This window comes from Epinephelus moara, chromosome 2 (genome assembly GCF_006386435.1).
Source record: "Epinephelus moara isolate mb chromosome 2, YSFRI_EMoa_1.0, whole genome shotgun sequence".
Taxonomy (NCBI): domain Eukaryota; kingdom Metazoa; phylum Chordata; class Actinopteri; order Perciformes; family Serranidae; genus Epinephelus; species Epinephelus moara.
In genome coordinates this window covers 11635226-11663210 of record NC_065507.1, presented here as the reverse complement: position 1 = coordinate 11663210, position 27985 = coordinate 11635226, and the positions used below count along the sequence as shown (strand labels likewise).

Below are 27985 nucleotides of genomic sequence, written 5' to 3'. Positions count from 1 at the left end.
TATCGCTGGGGCCTCATCCTTCCAATGGCGACTGCAAACAGGCTGAATAGAAAGCGGGAGCAACCGTGGAGGGGGTCAGAGCTGTGTAGCCGAAATTAAATAAATATATCCTATTCTCTGTAGTCATAAAGTTAGCCTGAAATTTGTTTCACCTCTCCAAATCACGGCCGATTCAATGGCCAAAAATCGGGACATTTCGCTCCTTGAGTCGGGTAAGCCGCAGAAGTAAACCCCAATTGATAGCTTAATTTACAACGATATCGCTGGTGCTAATTGATATCCCGTCGGCTTTTCTAACGTTTTAATTTCCTCCCTGTTCAATTCCAGAGCTCTATTACTTGATATCTCGTTTTCTAACAACGGGTCCATGTCGGAGAGCGGCTGAGGTGAGCTGGGGTGCTTTGACTAGTACACAGTGTGGTATTTCAAAATAGTTGACTAGCTAGTTTATAATCGAGTCAATCTAATCTGAATCGCCTCTTTTAATCCACTGCAGGTCCTGGCGAGCGAACTAGAGGAATATCAGGTGTGTATCCCCGCTGCCTCTTGCTGCTTGTTAAAGGCTAGTTGCTATCCGTTGGTTTAGACTGAGTCTGGGTATAAACTTGTCCCACTCAGTCGACTTTTTAATACCCCTGTAACGTTACGTCTCACTCCTTTGACATCACCCGTTTTTTCTACTAGCTTAATGTGTACTGGCGTTTTGTGGTGACTCCGCTTTACCAAACTCTGTTTTCCACAGCTCTTACCGGGGAGATTGGACTGGCTGGGTAACGCGCACCCGAGAACATATGAAGATGTGGTGAGATTACACTTAATATCTGTCGCTAAGTTCATTGTCGGCGGTTGTTATTGTCTTGTGACAGGGCTGCTCTCTGTCCATGCTCTGTTCTTGTTTACGCTCTTTGTTCTTTTTCCTGTTGGACGACTGTTGGATTTTCTCAAGCTGGGCTGACTGACAAGGTCACAGCTCGCTCCCACTGACTTAATTTGTCTATGTGAAGTGTACGGTGGCTCAGAAAACTGTATTTGGATTGAGGGTTTAATATTATTTAGCCCCGACTGTTGTACTGCAGAAAGGGTGGGTAGTTCGGCTTCTTGCTACGTCGAGACGGCTCCGCTGGCCAATCAGAGAGCGAGATGCGCTGTCTCTGCGTTATTTTGCATGTGACCTGCGCTCTGATTGGTCCATAAAAAGAGAAAGTTTTGCATAAGAAGCCACGCCTCTCGGGATATGAGTTAAGAAGCACATGAAACCACCAACCCCTGTCAGGTTTTTATTCTGACAAAACCTTTTTAGGCAGGCTGCAGTCCGTGGAATATTACACACAGATAAGTACCAATCTGTGTCATGAATATAGTGCATTTTATTCATGTGTGTATATATATATGTGTCAAATCAAGCAATATACCAGAAATGTTGTTTGTCGGTTGCTAGTTTTCATATATGAAATCAGCTTTACCAGACCATAGTCCTACATTATGTAAAATCCTACCACAAAAACAATCACCTGTGTGAAAAGCTATTTTGATTATTCATAAATCATTTTAAGAAGAAACAGAAGAAATTTTTTTCTCACGTTGCTGTCATATACACACACATGCAAGAACGGGACCTATACATACATTAAATGGAGAGATGTCAGACCAAGGGGGCTCCCACGCTCCTTACTTGGTCCGTACAGGGACTTAACTCAACTCAAATTTATTTATAAAGCACATTTAAAAGCAACTGGCATTGCCCAAAGTGCTGTACAAGAGGAAGAAAATGCTAAAAACGCATACATAAGACACGACATAACTGTCAGGTACACATCTCACACAGGCACACATCAGGGAAAACCACATCAGGGGGACTTAAACACGTCAATGTTGGAGGTAGATCTGATTGGGAGGGGGATGCTGTTCCACAGTTTGGGGGCAGACACAGCAAAGTCACGATCACCCCTAAACTAATGCCTGGAGCATGGGACAGCCACGAGTTCTAGAATAGGGGGTTAGAAGGTCTGCGATATAGGATGGGTACACAAACAGGAGAACCTTAATGTCAATTCTGAAGTTAAACTAGCGGCCCTCCAATTTCCATGCCAAGTCCCCATGGACTGAGCCACTGCTGCCCCGAGATTCTGATTCATTGTTCTCTCTATGAAAATATCATGATACATGGATGTCGATCACAAGTTCTGACAGCTCAAGGTGCCATCTTCAGATTGCTAATCTTGTTTGAGCCCAAATCTATTCAGGTTAGAATTATATTACCTAAACAAGAGTAGCCAACCTTTACATTTAAAAATATTGCTCGACATCTTAGTTTCCCAATCACTTATCAAAATTGTTATTGATTTAAACCTTTGCTTCAGCAGTTATCTGTATTTAATGTCATGTCACTACTCTGTTTTTCTTTGACAGGTCGCAGCCAACAGACATATTGCTCCAGACCATTTGCTACAAATATGTAAGCAGATTGGACCAATTCTTGACAAAGAGGTGCCATCATGCGTCCCAGGTGTACACTCTCTGCTGGGGTCTGGAAAGCAGTCAATGCTTAGGACCTCAAAAGGTACACAGTCTTCAAGACGTTTGTCTGGGGGGTGAAATGTATAATGGGGTTTTTTTCTGTGCTCTCCATGTAGTGGAAATTTTACATGCCTCTTGCATTGGTAAATACTTAGTTTTGCGTAATATAAAGAATAGTTTCTTGGTTTATGCAGTCTCCAGAACTGATACTATTCTCCTCCCACATGCAGCTGGTGATCAGCTGAATTATTCTGTGAACCATTTGTTTTGTTTTTCAGACTGCGACAGTGTACGATGTAATGCTTCATCATATGCAGCCCTTCACCGGGGCAGACCACCAGAGAGGCCTTTGAACTGCAAGAAACCTCCACCCCTAGGTAGGTCTGGCCTCACTCAATATTCCTCTGTTTTGTGTTTTTAAAAGATGAAATGGACAAAACGGATATGCAGGGAACTGGTACATGTACATATGCCTCTCGCCACTAATGTTGCATGTGTGCTGACAAGTCATGTGCATATTAAAAAGTTTGAAGAATTCAAATCATCATTTAATCCTGAAGGACTGAGGTTATACACCACCTGCACTGTGTTTACCACCATGTATTTCTCTTTTCCCTGACTGTCCAAATTTTAGTAGAAGACATTTTGTCAGGCTATTGTTGTCAAGTAACAGTTTGGTGGGCTGCCATTACTGAGCCAGATGGGTCGCCTTGACGCAGTCTTTTAAATTGCAGTGCTTGTTCTTGACATGACAGTTATATATTGATCACAATTCATCATTTCATCTAGATGTTTGCAGGGAATCATTATTTTTTCAATGCTTTACTCGCCCAATTCTTCAGGATTTTTTCGACAATCCCTGTTTGCTCAGGCATTTATCTTCTGCACACTGCTGCAGAAAAATCTTGTTCGGCCTGTTTGCATCAGTATTCTCTATTTAAAACTCTCCTCAGGGAAAATGTACACATGTTGGCTTTTTGGATTTTTTCGCTTATTTAAAGAAATGCTGTTGAAGTTACTCAACTGTTGATTAAGCCACATTTTTAGAAGACATGCACAAGAAGGAGGCCAATAAAAAGCTTTAAAACAACTTCATTTTGAGGCAGTGAGAACTTAACGCAGATGAAAACAGTATGGATGGTCTTCTTGTTGCTCTGATATTTTGTCGTTACCCATGGCAACAGATACAAACCAGATGTATCAGACTTAGGAGCAGCAGTGATATTGTTATTGTTTAGAGATGAGGATGGCAGGTTTTTTCTCATGCTGTTGACTTTAAATCAAATTAATGTGACCAACACATTGCATTTAAAAAGAGAAATAAAGCAAGTTAGTGAGAGGGACAAACTGAACTAAAGCCTAACTGTTTTTGGTGCTGGCTCTAGAGGTTTTAAGGTTCATTCGAAGATGACGCATACATGCTCGGTTAAGCCCAAGTATAACAGCCTCTTTTATTTTTCTACTTTTTATTTCATCTCATGATATTAATGCCCCTCCACTCCCGAGGGCTATACCACGAAGCAAGTTCGAGAAAGTCAGACTTTCTTTGCCTTAGCTGGCTTGACAAACCCTGAAGCCCCAATCAGAGATAACAGGTACCACATTGGTGGTTATCAATTGTGTATGTTAACTCTGGCTTTGTTCTTTGGGCCCTGTGCACACATCCAAAAGGTTATACTATGCGTTCAGTGCGTCATTTGACTTCTCTACCGTACAAAATGGATCATTCACATGCTGCCTACTTCCACCTTTGAACAATATAGAAAAGTACAGCAAAAAGCAGCACAGTTGCTCCAGTTATTGCAAGGGAGGAATGCTGGTCGTGTGAATTCAAATCTATTATCTATTAAGACATTATCCAGAGTGGTATGTTATGTTTTGAGGGAATGACACCATATTTCATATGCAAGTAAACGTCATCCTGATTACTAAAGAAGTGAACTATTAATGTGTGATACCTGTGGTTTTATAGAAGGCTTCTTTGAGAGCCAGCTCGGGCAAGTGGCCAGACAACACTACAAACATATTTAGTAGTTCAGTGAGAGTAAGAACAGCCTCATGAAAATCAGCACACAGTATTCCTACTCTGGTTTTCTGCATCACCAGCTACACGCACTTAGGTTCTCGGGTAACGGGATGCATACAGTTTGCACAGCTGTATTTGCATAGCTTTGTTCAGTTGCATTACTAATATATGGATCAACAAGTTTGCATATATAACGTATTCCCTCAGCTGAGATTCTTTATTGCTCATAGATATGTAAGGACCAGCCAGCCTGGGGTTCCCTGTTAGCACACTTGTTAGAGCGTACACCCCATTTAGACCATGAGTCCTTTGCAGTGGCTGGGGTTTGATTAACACGTTTGTTGCATGTCATCCCCTCTTTCCTGTCTACGTTCAGCTGATACTATCTAATAAAGGCAAAAAAAAGCCCAAAAGATAATCTAAAAAAGAAAAAGGGAAAGCCATCAGATTGATTCAGTCTCTTAACACTTTCTCCCTCCCAAGAGAAACTTCCTTTCGGTCCGAAACACTAAACATAACCTGTTTTGGAGCAGGTTAGGTGTGCAGCACAAGTTACCATGGTGATTTAGCAGGGTTAAACAAGAGCCACCTTTTGTGAAATTGAAAACTCTGACTTTAGGCCCAACATACCTCGCTGACCCACTAATCTTGCTTCGTGGTACACCCCTCCGCCCACAATAAAGTAAATGAATCCCACATCCACTGTGTTTGTTTTGATCCCCGTCTTGTTGCAGCCCTGTAATTTCATCACGATCTTTATTCTGATGATTGGCGTCTTATCATCAACAGTGAAGGTCTGTCGAGGAAGAGAGCTGACGGGAGTGCAGCGCTTCAGCTCCATCAATCCTGTCAGCAACTATGAGCACATGCGGCTGCATAGGCGGATCCTGGGGCATCTGTCTGCAGTGTACTGTATTGCATTTGATCGCACTGGTCTCAGGATCTTCACAGTAAGAACTTGTCATCATACCTCCCTACTCGAAAATGAACCCATATTTAATGTGCGGTGATAATGGGGATTTTAGTTCTGCTTATGCTCCTCTGAAGCACTGATTAGCATAGTGGGAAAACAATGCAAATTTGATTACATCACATTTACACACTCCGCTACCGATGACTGTACATACTTGATGTCGTTATGATCAGATTTTAGATTTTAAGTGCTACGCCATGTGAATGCACCCCAGGCTTGTCTTCTAATGTATACTAAAGTAGAATATTAAAGTTTATGTTGGTATTTTTCTTTGTCAGGGCTCAGATGACTGTTTGGTGAAGATTTGGTCTTCGTTTGATGGAAGGCTTCATTCGACGTTGCGAGGACACTCTGCAGAGATCACAGACCTGGCGGTTAATTATGAGAACACACTCATTGCCGCAGGAAGCTGTGACAAGACCATCCGTGTGTGGTGCCTTCGTACCTGTGCCCCTGTGGCTGTGCTGCAGGGGCACAGTGGATCCATTACCTCCCTACAGGTAAATAGATCAATATCATGATGATATGCCGGCTTTTTAAGAATGGGGTTGTCCCGTGTCTCAAAAGACTAATTGAAGCAGGTTCCTTTTTCCATACAAAAGTGATTAATAATCATTTGAATGTGATTAGGATAATCCCCTTGCTCTGGGCATGCTAAATTGTCTACATGACCTCAGCAAAATTAAGCAACTGTCGAGAAATTACTGCCATCCAAGCAAAGGAGCAAGAATCATGAATACCTTTTTTTGTATTTTGAGTATTTGCAACCATAACAGCTCTCATAATTCCACTGTTAGACACTTTTATTGTGCTCAACCTCATAATGCAGTACTATTTCTGGGATGTAGGGCTTACTAAGTATGTTCACATTAAAGTTTTAAGTTAAAGAAAGAAAAAAATTGAGTCTTAGAGTTAACGCAAATGCATCTTTTCCTCCTTCTACCTATGACGGAATTAGTTTGTGTAATGGAGCAGAGGCTTGAAACGTTGGGTGGCAGTATACGTTTGTGCTGCAATGATTCTGCCTGAAATAAAACAAAAAGAGGAGGTGGTAGCAGGTCTGGCAAAGTCTTGTTTTATACTAAAAATATGTTTCCGCCAGCCTTCATTGTATCTTCTCTTTATTGCTATGACAACTTGCCTCAGCCAAATGTAAAAACATTTTTGCAGATGCACAGGATGTTGAGTGAGTGGGAACATACTGTTACCATTAATGTGCGTGCTCTGGTCTGGTTGTCTACAGTAATTGTGTATGTGTATTAATATTTAACCCTCTATGTAGAATACATGTTCTGATGTTAATATAATCTGAGTAATTCAGGTGCCTGACCTGTGAATGTCTTGTGTTTTCAGTTCTCACCATTTGCCAAGGGCTCCAAACGTTACATGCTGTCCACTGGAACTGATGCTACTGTCTGCTTCTGGCAGTGGGATGTCAACAACATCAACTTTAGGTGAGTGCTGCTTTAAATGGCTATATAAGCATGCTTGAAATGGTTCACGGATATTTCGTTGTAGGACTTAAAGGTTCTGCTTGTGACATTCTGAGCATTAACATAGCAGAAAACCTTTATTTGCTATGTAAAGATATATTGGAGCCATCATGTCTAAAGAGAGAGAATCAAGTCATGCTCAGTGTGTGTGTTGCAATCCAAGCTTCTCTGTAGTTTTTTGTTGTCAGCTGGTCTGGCAGCGTGTGCATGTATGTATTTGGCTAGCTCATGGACACTGCTTTACACAGTGCTCAGATATCATGTCGCTGATATCAGGATGGTGATGTCGCTGATGCGTAGCGCCCACCCTCAGGTTCCCCCCTGGTTTAACACCGTTAGCTCTGTCAGCAATGTTGCCGTCATTTAGCGCTGTTTATGGAGTTAGCATTGTTAGCTGCTAGCCATTAGCTGAGTCACCTCCATGTTGGGAACCGTGGACAAACAAATCGTATATTCTGACTTTGACAGAGCCCCTTTAAAAAAAGTTAATAAGAATACTTAAGTGTTCATGTGAATGTTTCTCATGGGTTTCATGTGGTCAGTTATGAGGAAATGTAATTTTTAAAGTCTCCCCTGCAAAGGAGCAGAGATTAGGATCAGTGTATTATGGATTCAAGGAAACATTTGCATTGCTGATATCAGTTGATTGTATGTCAGTTGAACTGGCAAGGCTGATGTGCTGACTGAGGTGAGATTACCTGTAAACACTCCAGGGGTTTCTTAAATCTCACCTGCGCAAGTTGTTCTGCTTTTGTTGTTGTATTTCTGATATTGTTGTATTTTCTGAGGATATTTTGTGCAAATTAACCTTAAAATGGTAGCTGGATACGAGGGTGTTTTTGGGAATCGGCTATAGGCCCACAGCAAATGCTGGAAGGCAAGCCATACTGGGTTGACAGCCATTTTTCTCTTCCAACACTGGCTAGTTTATTGGTACCATAGACCCTCAATATAGCTGCATTTCAGATATTTGCTTTGGGATGGAAGTTTTGTGTTATCTCATTTAAAGAGCCTGCTTTGACTTGCGAGCATCTACTTGTAAAAGCAACCAGGTAAAATTTTACATAAACGAACTGTTGAGACATTAAGAGATACTTGAATTACATGTTTTTTAAGTGGTGTCTGTTTTTCTCAAAGTACGTTGATGAGTCTAATTTGACAAAGGAATGTTGGACCAGTATCTTGAGTGTTTATCACACCTGTCTGAAGTTGAAATGCCAGTCAGATTAGGTGAAACCTTTCAGCTGTTTTGTTGAAAGATGGGCCAACAAGTAAACACAGCTATAAAGAGTATGGCTGTCAATACGCATGTGTCAAGACAATTCTTTAAAATTTAAGTAAGATATGTATTATCTTTATGGTTATTATTTATTTAAAATAGAAAAAAGATTTTACAGTTTAAATTTCTGATGTAGAACAATCACTGCTCCACCCAGCTTGGTCTTGGCAAGGTGCTGGAAACGTCAGTTAGTCTAAACTGGTATAAAAGATTTCCACACGCTTACATCGAAAACAATCAGACATCTTTAAAAACAAACAAACAAAAAAAAGGCATCCAAATATTGTGGATTTTTAACTATGTGTTCTTATGTAATTTTTTCTGTCAGTAAAATGCACTTTTTCTGTCAGTTCAATATAGTCACTTGTCTTGTTTTGTTTAAAATCAGTAACATTTTCTCTTCTATTCTTCAAGTGATCGGCCACATAAATTTACTGAGCGGCCGAGGCCAGGAGTTCAGACTGTGTGCTCCTCATTCAGTCCAGGTAATTTGTCACTTTAGGTCGACTGTAACATTGAATGCTAATAGTGTTTGTGTTGAAAGAACCTGTACGTATGCAACTTCATGTGCATAGAGTTCTCAGAATTATTATCTAGCTAACATAGAGTTATAACATACATCTGATTTTATTTTTCAGGTGGGATGTTCTTAGCAACAGGAAGTACTGATGATGTCATCAGAATATATTACTTGGGAGGCGGGAGTCCAGAGAAGGTATCAGAGCTCCACGAGCACACGGTGAGCACCCCCTCAAAAGCCAAACTCTGATGTACAAAGTGTTGCGTACGGGGAACACATTGACTCTCAGCTGGAGTATCTGGTTCAACTCATCAAACATTCAGCAGTTACATTACTCAGTTACTGATGATTGCTCTCAATGTTTCTGCTCTCTGTCCAGGACAAAGTTGATAGCATCCAATTTTGCCACTCAGGTGAAAGGTATGGAAGAATCTTTGCTCATCATTACTCTTTTTTCATAGTAACTACACTGATTTAAAAGTAACCATGTATAAAGTGATGGTGCAAGGTGTTTGGTGCTGTCTTGTCTCAGGTTTGTGAGTGGAAGTCGAGATGGAACAGCACGGATCTGGAAGCTCCATCTGCGGCAGCAGTGGAGGTGCATCCTGCTGAACATGTCTGCCACTCTTCCAGGGTAAGGAGCATTTTGTTGTTGTACACCAGTAGGGCTGGGTATTGGTACTCGATACCTTTTAAAGTACGAACAAAAGTATCAAAATGTCTTCAGCCAGTTAAAACATACATTTGATCCTCTTTGCACCGAGGGTCTGATCCCGTATCGTCCTGACTCCTTGGTGGATCAGCCAACTTTCTGTCGTTTCCTCCCAGCAAACAGTATGTTCAACGTCTGCCCAGTTAGCATGAGCTAGCGCAGCAACAGCGGCTAGCATCCAACACTAAGCCATTAAACAGTCCTGAACACTGAAACCGCTTGATTCTGTCGTAAAACCCTTAAATAACTGTTGGGTAACTTTAGCCATGTGCTAAAAGTTAGCCTTGTCACTGTGTCTGTGCACAGCCGGGTGGACTCACAACTGAACTGTCCCTGGTGTCTAGCTCACACTCCAGCCGCACCTACAGCCCATACAGAGCTGGCAGCTTAGCGTGCCGAGATACCACCAAAATGTTTGAAAGACTATGTCTATACTACACGCCACTCCAGTCACATTATGGGTGTTGTATGAAGTACTTGAATCACTTTAAGGGAACTGGCATTGGTACTAGTGTGGATTCTTTATGTAGATTCCTCAGATGAGTCCTCAGTATTTGTGTGTCTCTCTCAAATAAACAAAAGGGTGTTCACTGTATAGGCAACAGGATATGCATGAACAAGATTCTTATTCGCTGTAAGAAGTATCTGGATGATTTGCTAAATTAAGCACAATCATTTGCTCCCCTGGCTGCCTCAAAGAGCTGTCAGAGCATGTACATGTAAATCAGGTGCTGCTGATGTCAGCTGAGGAATCCATTTACCAAATGTTTTATTTGTTCAGTTGTCAGATTGTGTAAGTCTTAGCGCTGCCTTCTCACCTGTTTGTGAAGCAGTCGTTAACAGATTTTGAAGACTTTACCTCACTACTATCTAAGGACTGAACAATATTACTTTGTTCTGTGCAGCATTATATCTAGATGACTTCTGATAGCTGAAAACCTTTTGAGTGCTGATGCAAAGGATATTGTGAAATACTACATCTCTCTGCCACTTCTGGAGTGATTTTTACAAACATACTAGTCACCTATCCAAATTAAGTGTCAACTATCTCATTAGAATAAAGTACCCTGGCTTTAGATGTGTTTTGTGTGACAAGATGTGTAGACCTCCACTGACCTTGTTGCTGAATTGCAGATTATAAGAATGGCGGTGTGATCTGCCTGCTAAAACATGAGACTTGCTACAGTACATTTGATCTGAGGAAGGTGATATTACAGGGAGAGGGAAAGGTTAGACATTTCATTAGTGCTCCCTCTTCACCATCAGACAGTCATGCTTGATGGACAAGGTCACATGGCGGCTGATTTTTGGGTCCTCTGTGTTGTAGCTTTCTAGGAAAACTTTTTTCTGGACAGTTTGTTCAGTGTCACACTTAAATGGCTCCAAAGATACATTCACTATCATTTAATGTAGTCAAAAAATGTTGTGTTTACCACCCAGAGCTTATCTGTCTTCCCTGAGAGGAACTATAAAGGACCCTCACTGGTAGTTTTTATAACTGGCCTGTCTGCCAAAACTATTTTCACAAGTAACACTCAATCACAAAAGTACAAGAACATTTTTCAGAGCTGTTATATCACCATATTCAGTACATGTATCAAATTTGGTACTATGTGTTAAGTTAGAATCACATAGTTTTTTGTTTAGGAAGTCACACTTGGATCACACTGAATGCAACCAGTCTGTTCGATGTTACATATCTGTGAAAGAGAAAAGAGAAGTTACAAAGGGAACAGGCAGCAACGTGCATATTGCCTCAGAAAAGAAAGGGAAATTTGTGGATGAATTTATTTCTAGAAATGCAGAATTACATACAGGCTACCCATGGTTTTTGTCACTTGTGTAACATACAATGTGTGTATATTATTTCAGTGTTGAACCAATGAGTGAAGAGGAAACCTACTTCAAACCCAAAGTTACCATGGTAGCGTGGGATCGCCATGATAATACAGTCATCACGGCTGTTAACAACCATCTCCTCAAAGTGTGGAACTCCTACACAGGACAGCTGCTACATATCCTTAAAGTAAGCATGCCTAATGTTGTGTTGATATGGAAGTGAAGCGGATATAACAACCAACCTCAACAAATAGAGACTAACTTGAACGTTGTTTTCAGGGCCATGAGGCTGAGGTGTTTGTCCTGGAGCCGCACCCTTTTGACCCCAGGATCATCCTGTCTGCTGGTCACGATGGGAATGTCTTCATATGGGATCTGCTGCGAGGGACGAACACACAGCACTACTTCAACATGGTACGCTGACACTGAGCACCGTCAGAGCATGGCATTCAAATTCTGGTTAACAAAACTGAAACTGTTCTGCATCATAATGAACAAACAATACTCATTAAGAGACTCGCAATAATACAAAACATGACAAAGACAGCAGTACGTATAGTAAAACAGACTTAGTTTAGTATGTGTTTGTCATCAGTTTACCTCAGCGTCACACTGTGCACCTTCAAGTGTTTGCCATCCTGTAATTGTCATTTTTCCTCAGTCTGCTGCTTCATTGTTTGCAATGCTTTTCGGTTGTTATGTTCACCTCCTATCTGTTTGTGTGCTGTTCGACTGCTCAGTTATTGTGTATTTTTTGTTCTCTCTGCATAAAGTGGGTAAGAGTAGGAAGCAAAAAAGAAAAAGAAAAAAACATGTAACAAAGTTTGTTTCTCAACCGACAAGTTCTGTACCTGCCTGAGTGATTTTCGTGTTTCTCATCCAGATTGAGGGCCAGGGTCACGGAGCCGTTTTCGACTGTAAATTCACCCCTGATGGCCATCGTTTCGCCTGCACAGACTCCCATGGCCATCTGCTCATCTTTGGCTTTGGCAGTTCCAAGCCATATGAGAAGGCAAGGATAAATCTCACATCTTGCATTTACATTTCTACACAAACAATCCATCACTGTAGCCGGTTGAAAACTACAGTAACACCATTTTTCACTTGATAAATACACAGTATTTTCATTCTCCAGATAAGGAACATTGTTATAGACTTGAATTCGAACATTTTCAAAGCTCACTGTATAGCTAACTGTGTAAGTGCTTGTGAATCTTCCTACATGACATGAATACAGTAAGAGCTGCAGGCTGAAGCCGAATCTTAAACTCAAACCTCCGTCTTTCCCCTGGTCTCCACACAGCTTCCAGACCAGGTGTTCTTCCACACAGACTACCGACCGTTGATCCGGGACACCAACGGCTTTGTGCTGGACGAACAGACACAGCAGGCACCCCATCTCATGCCCCCACCCTTCTTGGTGGACGTGGATGGAAACCCCCATCCACCAAGGTAGACTTGACCTTCTATCAGTCACACAGCAGCCATACAGTCTTCAAGGGTGAATTTTCAGTCCATGCTAGTTCTCAAAGTCATGAAAAACAATACTAGGCTGGATACTTCAGTTAAAATGCTGGTTTGACTTACAGCTGGTAACGGCTGGTCAGCTGTGGTGTATATAAAATATATCTTGATGAACTCATTCAGTGTTTAAACATCTTTTAAATGTCTTTACTTTATTTTCAGGTATCAGCGTCTTGTCCCAGGCCGGGAGAACATCGCTGCTGAGCATCTAGTTCCTCAGCTGGGATACGTAGCCACAAGTAAGACTGGAAGCAACCACACGCAGGTCTTAACTTGACCCTAACTGGCTAGTTTACAGTGGGAAATTTACATTTTGATGTATAAATCACACTGGCTTTGTCAGCCAACTTGATTTAAAAACATTTGAACCATATCTTTCCTGCTACAATGTTGTGACAAGCCGCCGTAAGTGTGTGAACCTCTGCTACCATCCTGTTCAGGTGATGGCGAGGTTGTGGAGCAGGTGATCAGCCAGCAGACTGCAGAGCACGATGAGGGTGCAATAAGACGCAGCAGCCTTTTGGATGAAGCCATCCGAAATCTCCAAGCACAGCAGGACCGGCAGAACCAGCCAGGGACGGAGGCAGCTCCGGGGGCTGCAGCAGAACCACAAGGGCAAGCTGAGGCACAGGGCCCAGCCCTGGCACCAGCACCAAGCACACCACGCAGAGGTATCAATACGCCACCAGTGTTCTGTTGGATTGTTTAAGCTGACGTATTGATCTATTGAGCTGTTGGAGGCTCGCTGTCCTCATTAACTGAAGGTTAACATTTTTTATTTTCCTACATTGCAGTGTCTGTGAATGATCGAGCAGACGTGCAGTCGCCCCCCAATGTGGGTCTGCGCCGCAGCGGACAGGTGGAGGGTGTTCGGCAGATGCACCAGAACGCTCCTCGCAGCCAGATGGCCACAGAGAGAGACCTGCAGGCCTGGAGACGCAGGGTGGTGGTGCCTGAGATAGCACCCAGCAGCTACAGGTATCTGAGATAGCAATATTAGCTTTACCATTTGAAGCTGAAGACATGAGATGTGTGTGACATGACATGTCTGTACTTTTGTGTTGTTATTAAACTGTTTTCTCATAAAAAATCCATACAATTTTCGGAGAATCAGGTGCGGATCCTGTCCAGAGTTAACTTTTCATATATGTAGCACACAACAGGAGATAGACACTTGTCAGATGTGCGTGGGAACATATTGAAAATACTCTGTTAAGTCTAGGCGAGGGGGGCACCTGGGGAGAGTGTGTTGGAGGCAGCACACAGCACAATTAAGTATGTTGCAGAAGTCACAGTGTTTGGCTTATGTAGATCCCAACGTCAGCCCTTACCAACAGAAGTCTCTCCAGTTCGACATTTTCATCGGCATCTTCGTGTGAATGACCCTTCCTCTTCACCCTTGGATGTTAATTTTCTTCTGGTTTTCATGCCAGCCACATGATAGAAACATCATGAACACACCCACTCGCTTGCTTTGAATTCTCCAGACAGTGACCGGCTCTATTCAAACATGGGCTCAATCAGACATTGCACAGACTTTGTATCAGGGAGCTGGCTGGCAGGGTTAGAGTTTGTTAAATGTCCAGTACAACTAGGATTGCAGCTGTGCACTGTAAAACCATATACAGTGGTAGGAAAATTGATGGTTATGATACTATCTGTATTTGCTTGTTTACGGTTTGGGAAAAAATTCAACAGGCTGGAGAATCTCACCTGTGCGTGAGCATTGCCTTTCCTTGTCCTTTTTAGACATTCTTTCATTAAAAATAATTAATTCCCGTTTCAATTATAATAGTGTCCAACTAAAAACACCCCTTTATTTTCATTTAAGAGTCATTGTGTGAACATGACCGTAAAACCGTTATGGCACCGTAAAAATCTCGTACCATTGCAAACCTAAATCCAACTGAATTGGCTTTTTGCCTTTATTGACAGGACAGAAGGTGAAATGGGGAGACAGAGAGAGAGTGGGGACTGACATGCAGCAAAGGGCCGCAGCGAGGCAGTGCCTCTGTACATGGGGCGCCGGCACTATCCACTACGCTACCGACGCCCCAAAATTGATTATTTTTATAATGAAATATTTTCACATAACCTTAATTATAGATCAGATCAGTATTTAAATAACATCCAACAGAATTCATCATGTTACACATTAATGTAAAAAATGCAGTCTGTCTAAACTCACCCATCAAACAACAGAGAGAGTGTTGTACTTACCTGATGAGATTTTACAGCATTTATTTTGCTTTTTTTTTATCCCTCTTGAATTTGAAAACATCATGGAAATTGTCTTTCAGGGACCAGGAGGACATTCGAACAACCAGAGGAGATGAGGAGGTGGCTCTGTACAACGCAAAGAAGAGACGCATTATCTACAGCAGCTGTCGAGTGGGTTGCTTTTTGCTTTGCCTCAGTGTAGAAAGTCTTAAATGGCACTTTGAAAAATGGTTTGTGTACCAGTGTTTTGTGGATAGTCATCCAACAGTATGTACTGTATTTGCATTTAAGAGCATATTTGTTATGTGTTGGATGGTATAAAGATACTATATACACTTTATACATATATATATTATCTTTTATATGCCTTCTATAGGATTGTTTATTTAAAATCAGAGATTGAAGTGATTGTTGGAATTGTTCTTATTTTTTCTTTGTTCACAACTGTTCTGTACAAATCTTTGCACTGGTGTTGAGTCAGCCCCATCTGTTCCCTCAGGATGATTCAGATGAAGAGCCTCCCACTGCGAAGCGAGCGCACGGCCGCGGTGACGCGCTGGAGCTCCTCGACTTGTCATGTGAAGAGGGAGAGGAGACTGCAAGTTCAGAGGTGCACTCTGAGGTACTGCAGTCTCTGCTCTCCTGTGACTTTGGTTAAGTGTTATTTACAAGCACTTGTGGTCTTTTGGGGGGACTTAAAGCTATATTCTGTTTTATTTCTAATCTGTTCAGGACAATGAACTGGATGGCAGTGACATTGACTCATCCAATGATGAGGAAGAGTGGAACAGTGACAGCTCGAGGTATAATCACATACTATTGGGAAGTCGTCCTCAGAATTTGTTTGAACTTGTTTAGGGTACCAGTTGTCCTTAAATTAAATTTTTTTGACAGACAGAAAAGCATTGACTTTCATGTTAACGCTTTGTGTTACTCCTTTGTGTCATCTTAGGTGGTACTCTCCACCCATCTGGTACCCCAAGCAGGTTAAAACAAATTACTAATCTCAGATTTCTGCCTGTTTTCATATATGTAACTTAAAACTGTGATTACAATTGCTTCTGATTGGACAGCCACACATCCAGCGAGTACTCAGACTGGACGGCAGACGCTGGCATCAACCTGCAGCCCTCCACCCCCTTGTCGTCACGGAAACGAGTGCAGCGCAGACTCAGCAGCTCTGAAGAGGAGGAGGAAGAGAATGAGGAAGAGGAGGAGAAGCAGCAGAGTGACGAGGAGGAAAAAGCTGGCGAGGAAAGAGCTGGCAAGAAAAGCAAAGAGAAGTCCAAGAAAGCAAAGAACAAGCCGCCCAGGGTGAGTTGGTGTACACAGCACTATCCTACCTGATCCTGATGTGAATTCTGACTGGTTAATCATGTCCAGACTTTTACAGTGATGAATTCTGTAACAAATAGGATTAAAAAGGTTCATATTCACTCATTTAATGTGTTATATCTTGGTGCTCCAATCAGCGTCCAAAGGTGCGACCATCCATCAACAGAGAAGTGTCCAATGAGTTCAGACCCTCACCATGGATCACTGATGTCATTCCCAGGAAGTCTCCTTTTGTTCCACAAATGGGCGATGAGGTAGGTACATTAGGCATTATGAGAGGCACTTCACAGAACTATGATTTCTTTAGTTGGATTGTCCAAAGATTTTTGTATTTAACAGAAACAGAAGAATTGTAAAAAAGAATGTAAAAACATGCAGACAAGTTCATCATATCAGGCAGGCTGCAAAGTTTGAAAGATTTAGAAAATAGTTTGTTTAGATGTTAGTAATAATGACAGTAGGGATTGTTCTTAAATATAAAGCTACTGTACAGATGTAGTCTAAATACTTATAGGAAATGTTGTGGTGGTTTAATAGAGCGTCGTCAGCACCTTCCTGTTTCTTATCATGTAGAAAATGTACTTTCTAAGCTCTGAATCTCTCTGTGTCTGTCAGGTGATCTACTTTCGGCAGGGACACGAGGCCTACGTTGAGGCAGTGAGCCGTAGTGAACTGTACCCCATCAACTTAGACAAACAGCCCTGGAAGAAAATGGAGCTGCGGGTAAGACTAAGACCAATAAGATGATAAATTTGTTTGGGAAAATACACAGAATTTTGAGGAACATAATTAACAAAATCATCATGAAAACACTAAAAAAATAAGGTGATTAACGATAGAAGGAGAAATCTTGGATACAAATTCCTGCTTGTTTTTTAATGTAAATGTAGGCACTTTTTCCCCCTATTATTTTTTGTTTGGTTTTCAAATGTGTAAATTCAAACCCTGCTGCATATTTTCTAGGACCAAGAGTTTGTGAAGATTACTGGGATCAAATATGAAGTCTGCCCTCCGACACTCTGCTGTCTGAAGCTGACGCTTATCGACCACGGCACTGGCAAAATATCAGACAAGTCGTTTTCTGTCAAGTAAGCAGCTCAGTTTCATTCACCAGCTCTCTGTTGAGAAACACATTACGTATTGTTGCAGTTCTAACATGAAGGTGGCATTTGAAGTAAATGTTTACAAAACATATGGTCAATGCCTACAATAAAAATTATGAGGATAAAAGTCAGTTTTCAGTCTTGACATGCTGGCTGAATTTCCATTCCTGTAGTTTGTCTTATATATCAGCATAATTAAGCATCAGTTTCACAAAGACAAAATCTTGAGTGTTTATTTTACTGTTGTCTGATCTCTCCTGCAGGTATCACGACATGCCAGATGTGATAGATTTCCTTGTTTTGAGGCAAAGTTATGATGAAGCACTCCGTAGAAACTGGCAACCAAGTAAGTTTTGCACCTCATTAGGAAAGTTAAATTAAGTATTATCCTCCGTGTATCTGTTTCATCAATTTAAAAAACAGAAGGAAGTAGGTTTGGGTGGTAGAAATCCTAACAGTATGATTTTCAGTATCGTCAAACCTCTTAATTTAACTATATGGAGCTGTAGTGCACAGCATGCGCTACCAGAGGTCAGTCTGTACTGGTGGAACAAGCCACAAATACTGTCATGCTGTATTACCCTGGTGAAATGACAGGAAGACTAGAAGAAAAGTGCTCCCCAGCAGAGACTTAATTCACTTTGTCACCATTTCAGAGCGACTAATAATCACTCTTGAGGGGAGCACTCTTCCATTGTGAGGATTATTCTTAATTTCCGTGTTGCCACTTCTCAGTGGAGGCGCTGATGAATGATGTTTTGTTGCCTTTCAAATGATTCATCAGTGCAGCCTCTTAACGCACGCTGTGGATTTTTCCTCCTCCTCCTCCTAAATTGGTTATCATCCTCTCCTGTGCAGACGACCGGTTTCGCTCAGTGATAGACGACGCCTGGTGGTTTGGGACCATCGTCTGTCAGGAGCCCTACCAGCCGGAATATGCTGACAGTCTCTTCCAGTGCTTCAAAGTCAGGTAGGGAAACGCACATTACTGTGACAGGACAGCTTGAGATGTGGTGGTTGTGCTCCAGCACCAATTCTGAATATCAGCTAGTTTCTGGGACATACTGCTTTTGATACTGTCATTGTTAGGAAGCGAAGCTTGGACACTGTCTCGCCATACAGGAGTGAGGGAAGTTAGTAGCTGACAGTTGTAGATTGTCTGCCTCTCGAGACCGCCACAAAGGCAACAAGGAGTGAATACAATCGACTTTTTCCCCCAAAACTGTATTTAATGTTGACTGTTACATCTTTATTTTTTTAGTAAATCTAGACCTATTTTTACAGTGAGCACTGCATATGCAGTCTAGGACTAATCTGTCCCCTGGTGGTTATTAAGAGGCATAACAGTGTAATTTCATTCTTGTTTTGATAGTAACATTTATTACTAGTTTTTTAACTGAAACAAACTCAAATAATCTTTTCTGATGACCGTATCATATTAGTCTGAACTACAACAATATAAGGTGGCACTTAATGTTGTTTCAAAGTGCGATAGTTGACTTTGGCAACACTTGTTTTTGTGTCAGATGGGACAACGGGGAGACGGAGAAACTGAGCCCTTGGGATGTGGAGCCCATTCCAGATGATGGTAATTAAGACGTCTCACCAGCTTATTGCTGTCACATCGGCACATAAACACTGTACTGGTGTCCGCTCACAAAGCGGGGTTAATGGGGTGTAATTGCATATTGAACAAATCTGTCTGCCGTGCAGCCCAGCAGCCAGAGACAGAAGGAGGTGGCATCCCTGTGACTGCAGATGAGATGAGCGAGCTGATGTACAAGCCTCTGCCTGGGGAGTGGGGGGAGAGGAGCAGGGACGCGGAGTGTGAACGCATCGTCGCCGGCATCGATCAGCTCATCACCGTCGGTGCGTATGCATAAACAGGCTCTTGTTTGCTCTCGTTCACACACTCCCTCTTTCGCATGTCTGGTCTCGGTTCTCTCACGTCACGGCAGGCTGGAAATTAACTTTTTCACTGCCTACTGTGGCGGGCAAGTTTTTGTTTTGTCTGCCGCTCAGATATTTTATCTGTCACTTCTGAAATGTCTGCACCAAATGTGACCTTTAATGTAAAGAGCTTTATTCAATCATTAACATATTTACACAAAAAACATCACATGAAGGGTAAATTCCAGTGTTTGATTTACACCGTGGCTTTTGGGGGAGCCCTGTTTTTGGGTGGGAGGGGGTGAAAGGATACTCTACACAAACACGCTTAAATCAGTCAATACATTTCAGTTCATCCCAACAACTTGACAACTTCACTGCTAATTTCTCCTCTGCTCCACTTGCCAACAACTGTCTGCTCTGAGCACATTCATTGTCACTTTCTTTCTCGCTCAAGCACACACTCATGACGCTCTGAGCTGCTCCTTTAAATAAAATTGCTGCGCGAGTCAGTGAAGTTGATACAGTAACAAGTGGGAGTGTATGTGTGTCTGCATGTCTTTTATTAATGTTTATTGGTTAGAACTCAGTGAACTTCAGCTCTCAGCCAGAACAATTAAGGCTCTACAGCCAATAGCGTTGCCTTTAGATAGCTGTTGCAAGCGACTTTGAAATGTGTATTTTTATTGTGGGTTTTCCCTCTCCATCAAAGTGGCGATGGCGTGCTGATTTTTCCTGCCACTGCCAACAGTTTACCTGCATTTGCCAGGTTGCAGGTGCTACTTTCAGACCCTGCATCAGGGTTGTTGGAGCCACAAACACCGTTTGTATTTGTTTTGATTCACGTTTAACTGACAGTGACTAGATGTAAATACGCACTAGAACTGGTAGCGCAGGTCATAATAATAGGTAAGGTGCAGGTGATGAGCAGCAGGTGTGCGACAGGGTAAGCAAACAGTTTTTTGACCGTGAAGTGTAGTAGCTTGTAGCGTGGAAACTAAAATTGATGAATGGAAATGTTGCCCAGAACACGCGTCCGAAAAGTTCTCTACAAGAGTTTCAGTTTCTTTAACTGAAAGAATTTCCTCCCAGTCATACTCACCCACCTTCCCCTGTGTTTCTGCTACAGAGATTGCAGCTCCTTTCTCTGGTCCTGTGGATTTAATCCAGTATCCTACCTACTGCACTGTGATCGCCTATCCTACTGACCTTGGCACCATCAGACTGCGACTCATAAACAGATTCTACAGGTCAGTTCCACCAGTCTTTCCTCCTTCCACATACATGATAATGCAGCAGACAGTTGCCCCAGCTCTGTCTTGGAAATGTTTTGTACAATTTAGGAAGTCACTGTGTATTTACTCACATCTGGTGATCCACAGGCGCCTATCAGCATTAATTTGGGACGCCAGGTATATTGCACATAACGCCCGCACTTTCAATGAGCCAAGGAGCAAGATCGCCCACTCTGCAAAGATCATCACAAATGTCCTTCAGAAGTTTGTCAAGTACGTTTTACTTATTTGTCTTTTTAGATGCTGATATCCAAATTATAGGAACAGTGTCATTCAAATAAACTGCACACTGTGTTGACACATTCTTCCTCCTTCCTCAGTAATCCAAGCTGCACAGATATCATGGAGATTTACAATGCTGTCGAAGAAATGGACGATGATGATGAGGTGAGTGGCAAAATTAAAACAGCTTTAGTCACAAGTGTTATATTTTTTTAATATCATGCACTGCTGACCAGTGAATATGTGCAAATAGAGTGGATGATACGGAAAGGTGCCCGTAGGAAGTTACAATTGATAGTTAGGAAGTTTGTTTTCCATTTATAGTGATACTTTTATGGTCACCTTTGCATTTGAGAAAGTTACAATCAATCAGTTAATAATCAGATTCATGTAATTCACATTTGATAACTGCCTACAGGAAGAGGATACAGAAGCACCGGGAACGTCCTCTGGACACAGACTGCGTCAGGTAAACAGATAACATAAAAGCTTACATACAAAGGACTTTGACATTATATAAAAAACAAGTGAGCACAAATAAAGAATGAACAATCACTGGCTGATTAGACTGTGTATTAGATCATCAGTGCTGTCACTCTGAAGCATGTAATTATTTTTGGTAGGATTTGGTAGCAGATTGACTATTAATGATTCAACAGCAGCAGCTGGCATGCATTACGTGTCATGACAAGTTCCTCTCTTTCTCTTTGATATTTGCAGCGCTCTGTTGAGGTGGTGCCTGACAGAGACGCCTGGAAGGAGCAGTGCAAGAATCTGCTCAACTACATATTTGAGTGTGAGGACTCTGAACCCTTCAGACAGCCTGTGGACCCTCAGAACTATCCAGTAAGTTCACACCACAAACTAAGAGCATGCTGTCAACATAACAATAGCGAGTTATGGTTTGTGTTTCATCGTTATGATTTAGACTTCATCTTCATCACGTTTTATGTGTTTGTGCAGGATTACCATGACATCATTGATACACCAATGGACTTTGGCACAGTGAAAAGGACCCTGGGGGAAGACCGCTATGACAACCCTGTGGAGCTCTGCAAAGACACCCGGCTAATATTTGCCAACGCTAAAGCGTACACACCCAATAAACGCTCCAAGGTAAGAGGAGTAATTAAAGCTTGTGGAAGAAATGTCAGGACACAGTCGTATAAATGTAATGGCTGGAGTTCATCTAATAAAAATCATCCTTGGGTTCAGATTTTGTAATGAAACATTATTGCATTTTATGTATTTTTTTTTTGTGCTCAGGGTCTTTTTTATTGATATGTTAAGTCATACAAAATGCAGTAAATCACAGATACAGTTGGAAAAACACAAAATAGTCCCATGTTTTTGCCACCCACAGAGGCACATCATTATATTGTACCATTTAGTTATCAAACCCAATCAATTTCATAAATAATCACATGTACATATAAATAAATTAAAATTTTACAAAAATTGTAGGTGAGACAAAAAATAAAATAAATACAGCAAAAAAAAGATAAAAATAAATGAGAAGTAATAAATAAATAATAAGTAAGTAATAAATTAAAATAAAATAAAAAGCTACAAATAAAAAAATATATAAGGGGTCAGCAGTAGAAAACTGGTGTCCATTTTTTCTGTAGAGATTAAAAATAGTTGCCATATAGCAGAAAATTTCTGAGCACACCCTCTTGTAGAATAACAACTTTTCTCTAATGTCAAAAAATGAATAATGTCATTAAACCATAGTTAAAAGGTTAGTGGGAATTTTGTCTTCCATTTAAGCAGCATGTCGTCGAGCTGTGAGAGACATTTTTGGCATCTAAGATGTGTGTCTTGTGGAGCGACCCCACATACTGCCATTTTATGTATATTTTGACTTTTGTGTTTATGTTTTAGCTTCTCTGACTCACCTTTCCTACTCCGTTCTAGATTTACAGTATGACCTTGCGGCTCTCTGCCTTCTTTGAGGAGCACATCAGATCAATCATATCTGAGTACAAAACTGCCATCAAGAGCAGCGACAGGCTCCGCCGCAGTCAGAGGTTCCGCAAGAAAATGCAGCAGCAGGATCAGTCCAACACCACATCAAGGTCTGTTTGAGTTACAGAGCACAAATGTTTAACAAGAATCTGACTGGAAGTGGTTCAGGTGCAAATAGTCAGAGCAGGCCACAATATTTTGGGTTTCGGGCGTATATGATGGCACATTTGCACGTTGCCTTTTCATGTCTGATGAAAAACTGCATTTTTCTTTTTCTCAAGTCACAAGAGAGCTGCTGTAAAAACTCAGGAAAAAGTGGAATCGACGTCAGTGACCAAATCTACCTCAGCCAAAGTGTCTGTTCCTGAGAGAGCCAGGAGGAGTCGAAGCAGCAGCTCAGGTCACAGCTCCTCGGACGACGACTCCGGCTCCAAAGCTGCTTCATCAACACCAGGTACAAAAGGATCTTTGCCTCACAGTAGGTTCTTTACCAGTAGCTGTATCGTGGGATGGCTTACAGCAGTGCCATGACATATTATCTCACCTACGTCAGAGTTATTATGGAAGCAGATTAACATTTTAAGCTTTGTTTAACATGATAAGTTTACTTCCCCTAGTTAGATGCAAAGTAAAAACATTTCAGAAAACTGCAATTACTTGTGAAGTCTGAAGTTGTTTGACTTTAATTACTTGTCACTGAATTGTGTTGCGTTAAATGGAGCCTGTAATGTCATTGTAGGAATCAGTTTGAATCTTGATGTGCTCTAATGAACGAGCTCCTCTCTGTTCCCGCCTCAGTGGTGAAATGAACCGCTCACTGAAATCAGGAAAACAGAGTCATCGTACATTTCACAGATTGCGAAGTAGTTCTCTTAACAGGCTTTTAGCAGATTAATTTGGAGGGCTGCAATTCCAGTTCTCTGGCTCCGGTTCATTTTGAGTTTAAATGCATTTATTGTAGGTCGATGCGGAAAAAGGTGTCTGCCAAATTAAATGTAATGTTTAATGTGTCATTTTAAAAAAAATTTATTTCAGAGTCTGACAGTGAGAGCGAGCTGAGTGAGTCAGAGGAGGAGAAACGCCCTGGTTCCTCAAGGCACGCTCAACTCCGACAGAAAGCAAGAGTTACGAGAAGCAACTGTGCCAAGCAGAGAAAAAAAGGTTGGGATTTAAGTGTTTGTTTTTAAAATCCAGTTTTCAATCATGCCTTATTAAATTTGGGGGTTGTAATCAGAATAAGAGGAAAAAGTACATGTGTATTGTTATTGTCAGTTGCAGACAGTGATAGTGAAGAAGAGGACGAAGACGAGGAAGAATATGACAGTGAAGGTGAAGATGGAGAGGACGGAGGGATGTCCTCCCAGTCTTCAGGTCGTCGCTACCCCAGCAGGAGTAAGAACAGCAGGAGCACACGGCTGACCAGAAACAGCGCTGGCGCTGACAGGAAGCGCTCAGGTAAACGCTACAACTATCTTCAGCCTTAAATGCTGCGAATCCCAAAATCCACCTGCCAATATGTTAAACATCCTTCTGCACGGCTTGTTTTCAGAGGGCAGAGCAGAGGTGAACGGTCACAGCAGCAGGTCGTCTCGCAGGGAGAGACGTCACCAGCAGGACTCAGACAGAGCCACGTCCCCGGGCTCTGACAGGGAAGAAGAAGAGGAAATGACAGGTCGCAGGTCACTCAAGAGAAAGACGGCGAGGGCAGCTGTGAACAAAATGAAACTACTGGAAGCGTCAGATGAGGACTACGAGGAGGAGGAGGCAGAAGAGAAGCCAAGGAGGAGCAGCAGTCGCCTCCGCCAACCAGTCCGGACCAGCAAACGCACCGCAGTGATCCAGAGCAGCTCAGATTCTGAGGAAGAGCCATCAAGACGGGGTACGCACAAGTTCTCCTCTGTACTTTTATCAATGAATCCTTAATTTAACCATGACGATGAAATTCAGAAAGAGTTAGACACAGATACAATGCTCTTAGATCTTGTCCTCTAAATACTTACTACTACTACTCACAGGATATGTTTTGCTGAGTTCTACCCTTGCTTATCTTTCTAGCGTCTCGGAAAACAAAGGAATCAGGTGGCGAATCCAAGGACGAGGAGGATGGCAACGACAGTGATGCTTCATCTTCCTCCCAGAATCAGCAGAACGGAGACACGAGGTCCAACAAACAGAAGAAATCAAGACAAGCTGCTAAGCCTAAGGGAAATGGTGAGAAAGGTTCTCTATCGTCATTATTAGTTTCTGGTTTCTAGTTGCCACCTGCTTGGAATTGTGATAAAAGTATCTCTAATCAGTTGGATTTTCCCCTCCTCTCTTCTGTAGATACTTTGTCCCATGTGAACGGCCACAGCGCAAAACATCACAAGTCTGACAGCAACTCTGAGCAAGAGGAAGCTGCAGAGGAGAGCTCTGGAGAAGCTGAAGTTTCTGTGCCTCAGAAACCCTCTCGAAGCACAGCAATCACTCCAGCCAGGAAAAAGAGGATTACAAGTGAGGAGGAAGAGGAGGAGGTAGAGGACACTGAACACAGGACCACACGACGCAAACTTCCTGTCAGCTCCGATGAAGAGGACAAGGACCACAGTTCTCAGAAACACCCACACCAAAATGGAAGAAATGTGGAGGAAGCAATCCACAAGGACTCTAAGAAGAAGTTAAAAGTCTCACCGTCAAAAAGCCAAGACAAACAAAAATCTGCCTCAACTAATGAACTGGATGGTGCTGAATCAGAGGAACACAGTGATTCCCCAAAGAGATCCAGCCCACGCAAGAAAAGACTGAAAAAAGATGAAGATAGCGAAGTAGAAAGCAATCACTCCAGTGAAGAATATGAGGTTGAAACCAAGTCGAAGAGGCCAACAAGAAACAAGACAAAATCTAAACGGCCTCGTGACAACACCTCCGTTTCAGAGAGTTCTGAGCAGGAGTACAAACCCAAGAGGAAGTCGAGGAGGAAATGCTCCACTGGCTCATCAGACGAAGAGTCAGACAATTCAGACAACACATTTAACAGACGACTGAACCTTCGAGCCCTACCAAAAAAGAAATACATCAGTGACAACTCTCTCTCTGAGGAAGACTCTGCGTCTGCAAGCCAGCGTAAACGGGGAAACAGTGACAAAAAAGCCACAGCATCAAGGGAAGACAGGTATAATAAGAGAGAGTCTAACAGGACCTCTCCTACTGAAGCCAGGAATCAGCTGTCTTCCACCAGAAAACGTATTTACACCTCAGACTCGGATGCGGAGGAGGGCGGAGAGAAAGAGCCAGTGTCCAAGAACAATAAAAACAGCCAGTCAGGCTCCACAAAGCGTCCCAAAAGGGAATCCAAACAAGAGGAAGGTAACGGCAACAAGGAAGACACCTCTTCCAAATCTGATTCCAGCGAAGAGGTGGAGGAGGAAGATGCTGGGCGTTCAAGGAGCAGGAAGAAGAATGCGAGGCGGCCAAAACACAAACAAAAGGAAAGCTACAGCAGCAGCAATCACAGTTCTGACTCAGAAAGCGAGCATTCGTCTTCAGCCTCTGAAAACTCGTTTGCCAGCTCAGGGTCCCGCAGCAGTCCAAAGAGGAGAAGTCACAGACGGTCTGGGGTCGGTGACAGGACTGCCAGCCGTCAGCTAAGGCAGCGCCGTCAGCGGCCTGCCTCGGAGGAGGATGACGACGACGACAGCGACGTGTCGTACAGCAAACCACAGCGAAAGACACGGGTGAACACTCGTAACCGTGGGAAGCGGACAGTAAATTATCACGACAGCGAATAAAGGACGTAGCGGCTGGAACTGTAGAGGATAGACGGAGAAGGACATTAACTGGAGACCTTTAAAGACACTTGATGGCCACGTTATGGTAGTAGCACTGGAGTCCTCGAGAGAAAATGCTGTGAATCTGTTTCATTCAGGGATATTTATATTTTCTATGAAAAACATGTTTATAGATGTAATACAAATTCAAGCATTTGAACTGCTGGTTTTCACAAGGATACAGAGCAAAACGCCACCTCCCATACTGCTTGTTGTGATTTGGCCAGCAGAGTAACCATTCTGGGGAATCTTGTCAGCTTGGGTGCTATCTAATATACCTCTGTTTAATCAAGCATATTGCTGGCTTGCACTAAGATACACTGTAATGAGGTATTTCATACACTAGTTTTGCATTAGAAACTCAGGGGTCAACTAAGTTTACTGTAGTCTCAGACATGCAGTTGTTTTTGAGCTAAGGCAAAGGAAAGAAACAATTCCAGGTCGGCAGATGTCCAAGCACACTCACTGGGACAAAACAAATCCATGTTCAGACTTTTGACAACAGCACTCCTTTGTAAATCCACACACTTAATGCTTGACTGTATTATAAGTTGATATGAGCCAAATGAACAAATACGAATTCTTTCCCCTGTACCATTTCATTTTTTTTTATTAGTTTTGTGTTGTATTCTAGTGAATAGATGTAAATATGTGATTGAAAATCCATTGACAGGTTTGGCGATCAGTCAGTAGCAAAATCTTTATTTAAATTTGAGCTTTTTTTTTTTTTTTTTTTTTTACATTTTTCTTTTTTTAACATTTAAAACCATTGTCTTGCCATATGTCACAAATTGGTACCTTTTTGCCAAGTACAAGTAACCAAAAGTACTTATTGCAAAATAACTGTGATTTCTCATATTGGGAAGACCTTTTTATTGTTGTCCTGTGTTACCTACTTTCAGTATTAAATTCTTTTTCAGAGTTGACTTAAAAACATTTTTGCCAGTCACATGGTTTAGTTTTGTTTAAGGGGAGGTTTCTAAATGCAGTCGCTTTATGACATTTTTGCTTAATGTTTTTCGTACTACACCGATTTCACGGGAAAACTATTAACGCAATGTGGTTGTGGAGTGCAATGAATGAGTTATTCCTCATATTAATAAAGACATCATTTCAAGGTGGATTCTGTGTTTGACTTAATCTTATCTACTGACATCATGAGTACACAGAAAACTGCATCGGTCTTACTCAGTGTATTGTTTTGGGGTGTAAATTTAACAGGCAGCAAGAGATGCAGTAATACATATGCATTATTTTGAAGGG

General features: G+C 42.0%; 1 protein-coding gene across 2 annotated transcripts; it reads left to right on the top strand.

The window, feature by feature from the left end:
- Positions 1-5: 5 nt before the first annotated feature.
- Positions 6-27845, top strand: brwd1 (bromodomain and WD repeat domain containing 1). Of its 2 annotated transcripts, none has more exons than XM_050064465.1 (44): positions 6-212; positions 328-386; positions 497-526; positions 743-802; positions 2410-2560; positions 2796-2894; positions 5333-5493; positions 5795-6016; positions 6870-6970; positions 8703-8773; positions 8927-9027; positions 9188-9228; positions 9341-9442; positions 11393-11546; positions 11639-11773; positions 12243-12371; positions 12663-12811; positions 13046-13122; positions 13324-13554; positions 13678-13861; positions 15184-15274; positions 15603-15725; positions 15836-15906; positions 16177-16417; positions 16576-16692; positions 17054-17161; positions 17402-17526; positions 17805-17887; positions 18400-18511; positions 19068-19129; positions 19255-19410; positions 20561-20681; positions 20814-20939; positions 21047-21113; positions 21367-21417; positions 21669-21794; positions 21912-22064; positions 22866-23026; positions 23198-23370; positions 23952-24077; positions 24195-24371; positions 24466-24795; positions 24972-25127; positions 25242-27845. In XM_050064465.1, exons 1-44 carry the CDS (start codon positions 176-178, stop codon positions 26681-26683), a joined length of 6792 nt encoding a protein of 2263 aa, XP_049920422.1. In that variant the 5' UTR covers positions 6-175; the 3' UTR covers positions 26684-27845. The 2 variants fall into 2 exon arrangements, with proteins under 2 accessions (XP_049920422.1, XP_049920413.1); XM_050064456.1 differs by having other exon boundaries at positions 24189-24371.
- The last annotated feature ends 140 nt before the right edge of the window (positions 27846-27985 follow it).

What these genes read in the sequence shown, in the direction of transcription:
- brwd1 (XM_050064456.1), top strand. Translation starts at nt 176, where the DNA reads ATGGCCAAAAATCGGGACATTTCGCTCCTTGAGTCGG. An exon ending in GATCCATTACCTCCCTACAG is followed by an intron (nt 6,017 to 6,869) that starts GTAAATAGATCA and finishes TTGTGTTTTCAG; the next exon opens with TTCTCACCATTTGCCAAGGG. An exon ending in TTATCTACAGCAGCTGTCGA is followed by an intron (nt 15,275 to 15,602) that starts GTGGGTTGCTTT and finishes CTGTTCCCTCAG; the next exon opens with GATGATTCAGATGAAGAGCC.